The 5,691-nt window shown below is 46.0% G+C and overlaps 1 protein-coding gene across 1 annotated transcript in view; it reads right to left on the reverse strand.

Moving 5' to 3' along the window:
• Gpatch1 (G-patch domain containing 1) overlaps positions 1-1,754 on the reverse strand; it is a 48,637-nt gene extending 46,883 nt beyond the window's left edge. The window contains exon 1 of the mRNA XM_050119077.1: positions 1,639-1,754. Coding sequence (XP_049975034.1) covers positions 1,639-1,711 — 73 coding nt within the window. The 5' untranslated portion in view covers positions 1,712-1,754. The remainder of the gene's footprint in view (positions 1-1,638) is intronic.
• Between the last annotated feature and the right edge of the window lie 3,937 nt (positions 1,755-5,691).

A 5,691-nucleotide genomic window follows, 5' to 3' on the forward strand; every position in this document is an offset into this window, starting at 1 on the left:
AATAAATAAATAAATATTAAAAAAAAAAAAGAAAGGAGTCCTATCCTGAGTTCAAGGCCAGCCTGCTCTAAATACTTAACAAGTCCAAGGCCAGCTTGGGCTTTATAGAAAGGCCCTGTCTGATAGCCACAGCAGCCAAAAAAGAACAATTAGTAAGAAAAAGTCTCAGTGAAAATATCTCAGAAGGATAACCAACAGGATGTGGTCAGTATAGGAGGCGGTGGCAGAAATCTCACCAACAAAAGTCTGCAGGTAACCTCTGGGCCCAGGACCACCACTGTGGTCCCTCTGTCTTCCCCGCAGGTCCGTCAGTGCTTGTGGACACCAAGTAGGTAAGGCCAGTCATTAAGAGGAGCCGACCAGAAACGCCGGAGACCCTGATTCATCTCACCTCCACCCCGTACCTCACCAGCAATTCCAGTCGACCCCACTTTCCCTGTCTCCCCATAGAAAGGGCTACTTAACAGCCGTCACGACCAACACTCCAGGCTGCACAACTACCATCTGCAGAGCTTCTTGGCTAATTTCCTGGTTTCATTGTGCACATCCCAAACCAGGCTATTCTCAAAATTGAAGCTAACAAGGTTAAAATATACATACTGCCAGGCAGGGGTAATGCACACCCTTAATTGGGAGGCAGAGGCAGGAGGATCTTTGTGAGTTCAGCCGGGTGTGGATAGCAAGACCCTGTCTCAAACAAAATAGAAAAAAAAAATACATCTCTCCTTGTGTAGCTTGTGTAAACTGCACCAACGACTTTCCCTATCCTTAATATACTTCCCAAGAGTTGGTGGCGCACGCCTTTAATCCCAGCACTTAGGAGGCAGAGGCAGGTGGATCTCTGTGAGTTCGAGGCCAGCCTGGCCAGCGAGTTCCAGGCTCCAAAACCACAGAGAAACCCTGTCTCGAAAACACAAATATGTGTGTGGTGTGTGTGTGTGTGTGTGTGTGTGTGTGTGTGTGTGTGTGTGCGTGCGCCAAACTCCTAGCTGGACGTGATGGCAAACAGTTATAAACCAAAGCAAAGACAGAAAGGTCAAGAGTACAAGGCCAGTCTCCATTATATAGTGGGTTTGAGGTAGCGAGAGCTACAGGAGACCCTGTCTGGGGAAAAAAAAGAGAGAGAGTCTAATTCTTGGGGCCGCATGTGTAACTCGGTTTTAAAGTGCAAGACTAGCGTGCACAAGGCCATGGGTTCCATCCTCAGGAACACACACACACACACACATACACACCTCCTTACTATTGCAAGTGTCAACCACACCGGTCCTGACTGTCCCTCTATTGCTAAGCGGGCTCCCACTTCGGGAATTTCCTATCTCAAGTGTTTCTTCCCAGATCTTTCCAGGGCCCGTTTCTTTTGCTTTCAAGTCTGGGTGCAAGTGTCCCCGCACGGAAAGGGTCTGCCTGACCACCCTCCATCATGTCCAAGTTGCTTAGTCATTCTTGCATCTCCCACCCCTCCGCATCCTCCTCTGGCCCCCGAGAACACCGCACGCGACTGCGGAGCACACACCTCCCCACCGGGTTCCTGTGCGCAGAGCGAGCAAGCCCAGGCCCAGACCGAGCTGTTGCTGGGCTCACGTGCTGGACTCCCAGCCTGCGCCCCGCAGACTGTGCCGGCCATCGAACCCTCACCTTCCTCCAGAGGCTCCAGGCCCGTCCCATAGCTGACCAGGTCCTCCTCGCTGTCACTGTCCAGAGCCGCCATCCAGCTCCCTTCCGGGCTCCGCCCCCTCGCTACGGAAGCTTCTATGGGCCAAAAGCCTTCCCACTTTCGCCTCCGTGTGCCTGAGCACATCTTAAAGTTTAGTTGTTCATTTGTGAGGGAAATGCCACCTCCGCCCGGGCCTAGTCCTTTGCGAGGCAGACTCGGGTTTCAGTTACGATTGCTATCTATAACAGCCATCCTGGCCCTGTCATGTGCCTGAGTATTGGGAGAACAAGGCAGTAAGACGCTCGATGCCATCCAAATGTCAGGAGGCAGAAAGTACCTGTCCCTCAGCTAGCTCCTTGGCCCCTTCACTTCCTCAGCAGCAATCAGTGCCAACCCTGATCATCCACCCATCCTAACCGCCCTCCGGAAAAGAGCTGTGCACTCAGGCACCACTGTCTGGTCCTCTGCAACTGGAGATGAGAAAGAACACAACAGGCAGAAGTGTATGTAGTACACATACTATAAATGGATGGGGCCACACACACGCACACTCACACACAGTATTCTTGTTATCCTTATATTTGTAAAAGCGAGGTCTCCTTCTAGACTTCTGGAAGGATTCACTGACTCTGAGAATATCAGAACCCATGGCCAAAGATGAGACACCAGGCATGGAGAGAGAGCCGGAGGTCAGCCTAGACTACATAATCAAACACTGTCATAAATAATCAAATAAATAGGAAGGTAAAAGAAAAGGAGATGTTGCTGAAAGGTTCCTCCCTTTTCCACTCCACTCACAGGCCATCCAACTCCTTTCAGCCACGAGGACAACCCCTGGAGCACACCCAGCTCACTTCCAGTTCTCTCGGTGGCTAGCTCTTCCTCTGTATCACGGCTCACTACCTCAGTTCCTTCAGGTCTGGTCTTAGAAAGGTAACTCTGTCTGAGAAGCCTTCTTTAACACTATCGAAAAGACAGTATTCTCAGCCGAGGATGGAGAAGTGAGGTACATGAGCCGTCCAACGCTCGCCTGGAGCGCAAGAGGTCTATCCTCCCTGAAATAAACTGCAGAGCAATCTCTATATTCTCAGCCACTACTCCTGTTTTCTCAGTATTTCTTACCTTCTAATATATTATATAATTTAATTGTGTCGTTATTATTTTTCTTTTTAAAAGATGGATTGTTTTTATGTTGTGTATATGAGCGTTTGTCTGTTTGTGTGTATGTGCACCACATGTGTGCCATGCAGGCAGGTAGACAGCGTCTGACCCACTGGAGCTGAAGTTACAGGTAGCAGTGAATGCTGGGAACAGAACCGAGGTCTTCTACAAGAGCAGCAAATGCTCTTAACCAAATCTATTTAGTTGTTTTACTGTCAGTCTCCCTCCTACAAAATGTAAGTAGTTAGTTTATTGTTAGCTCTCTCTCTATAGATAGATAGATAGATAGACAGACAGACAGATGATAGATAGATAGATAGATAGATAGATAGATAGATAGATAGCTATAGATATAGATATATATGTTTCTCTCTGTGTGTGTGTGTGTGTGTGTGTGTGTGTGTGTGTGTACTTGATCAGTATGGTGGCCAGCCCCTGGGAAGAAGCAGAGATAGGAGGATACGAATTTGAAGCCAGCCTGGTCTATATCGCAAAACCTCATAAAAACCAGGCCGGATGACTCACCCCTGTTATCCTAGCATGGGGAGGGTGAGAGTGTGGGACGGAAGAGCAGGAATTCTAGGCCACCTGTGGTTATCTACCAAGTTAGACATCAGCCTAGGCTACAGGACTCCCTATCTTACAATATGTACACAGTGGGGCTGGCGAGATGGCTCAGGTTTTTGTTGTTGTTTTTAATTTGGTTTATAGAGACAGGATTTCTCTGTGTAATAGTCCTAGGTGTCCTGAAACTAGACCAGGCTGGCCTCAAACTCCAGAGATTTGCCTGTCTCTGCCTACTGAGTGCTGGGATTAAAGGCGTGCGCCACTACCACCTGGCTTGATGGCTTAGTTTTTAAGATTATATATATGTATCAATTCCCAGCAACCACATGGTGGCTCACAACCATCTGTAGTGGGGTCTGGTGCCCTCTTCTGACCAGCAGGCACACATGCAGAGAGAACACTGTATACATAATGAATAAATATATTTTAAAAAAAAAAAGATTATTTGTTGTTTCAGGTTTAGTTCCCAGCACCCACATGGTGGCTTACAGCTGTCTCTAGTTTCAGAGACTTCAATAACCCCTTTTGGATTCCCTAGGCACCAGACACCCAATAGTGAGCTGACATATAAGCAGACAAATACTCATACCTATAAAACAAGGATAAATAAATGTTAAACACACACATAATCAATCAAGTAAATAAATATTTCTTTTTTAAACTGATACATAACCAGGTAATAGTGACATGTGACTTTAATCCCAGCACTCAGGAGGCAGAGGCAGGTGGATCTCTGAGTGTGAGACCAGCCTTGTCTACAGATTGAGTTTTGGAACCACCAGGGTTACAGAGAGAAACCCTGTCTCAAAAAAACAAAAACCAAGATAGAAAGAGAGAGAGAGAGAGAGAGAGAGAGAGAGAGAGAGAGAGAGAGAACCAACAACAAAGAAACCTGATGCATAAGAATGTAAGAACAGAAGAACATAAACAGGTTGGGTGGATGGTGGTGGTGCACACCTTTAATCCCATCACTTGGAAGGCAGAGGCACCCTGATCTCTGTGAGTTCAAGCCCAGCCTGGTCTAGAGAACAAGTTCCAGGACAGTCAAGGCTACACAGAAAAATACTGTCTTGAAAAAAAAAACAAAGCAAAAAATACAACCTAATGTGTACCATGTAATTTTAAAGGGCTTATTTATTTATTTGTGTGTGTGCCTTTGTGAGTTTGTGTAGTACCACATGTGTGTCTTCTGGAAGAGCAATAAGCTCTCTTAACTGCTGAATCATCTTTTCAGCTCCTACCCCACCCCATTCTGTAATGATACATGAGTATACATTGTATTTTCTGTGTCTTTGGTTTACTCACAAATATATCTAGTATGCTCTGTAAGTCCAGGAGTTCTACCCATTACATTGTATAATGTGTAAACCAGTACAGATATATCTATCTTCTCAAATGTTTATCCTTCCTTGCTTGTTTAGATTAGTTTTTGAAACACGGTCTTACATAGATCAGACTAGTTTAGAACTTCCTAAGAAGCCCTGTTCGACTTTGAACCTTTTGTTTTTGTTGTTGCTGCTGTTGTTTGAGACAGTATTTCTCTGTGTAACAGCTCTGGCTGTCCTGGAATTGACACTGTAGACCAGGCTGGCTTCGAACTGATGGAGATCCACCTTCCTCTGCCTCCCCAGTGCTAGGATTAGAGGTGTGCGTCACCACCTGGCTTTTTGTGTGTGTTGGGGGGGGCACACACAAAAGGTGTGTATTTTACCTGTATGTATATGTGTGCACCATGTGTGTGTGTGCCTAATATCTGTGCAGCCAGAATACGACATGGAACTAGAATTAAGGATAGTTATGAAATACCATGTAGGTGTTGGGAATCAAACCTGTGTCCTATGGAAGAGCAGCCAATGTCTTAACTCCTGAGCCATCTCTCCAGGCCTTGACTTTGAACTTTTGGTTCTACTGCCTCCACCACCTCAGGCCTTCCATCAGAGGCATGTGCTACTACACTCTATATATCATTCCTTTAAGATGAAAACTTCCAAGCTCCTTTTCCCCCTTGTTTTTGGAATGTAAAGTATATTGTTATCTGTAGGGTCCTACTGTGCAATAACCAGCAGAACTTCTTGCTCCTAGTTAAGTGTTCCTTAGTGCCCCTGGACCAGCCTTTCCCCATCCTCTCTTCTCATCTCTTCCCTCCCTAACCTCTAGGAACTACTCTTCCTTCTTCTTCTTTGATGAAATCATTTGTTAGGATTTTGCATATCAGTAGATCTTGTGGTACTTGTCTTTCTATATCTGATGTGGGATTCCCCTTTGCATGCTGTGATTACCACTGATTAATAAAGAAACTGCTTTGG

The sequence above is a fragment of the Alexandromys fortis genome, unplaced genomic scaffold (assembly GCF_014885135.2).
Source record: "Alexandromys fortis isolate MF-2015 unplaced genomic scaffold, M_Fortis_MF-2015_v1.1 scaffold_140, whole genome shotgun sequence".
Classification (NCBI taxonomy): domain Eukaryota; kingdom Metazoa; phylum Chordata; class Mammalia; order Rodentia; family Cricetidae; genus Alexandromys; species Alexandromys fortis.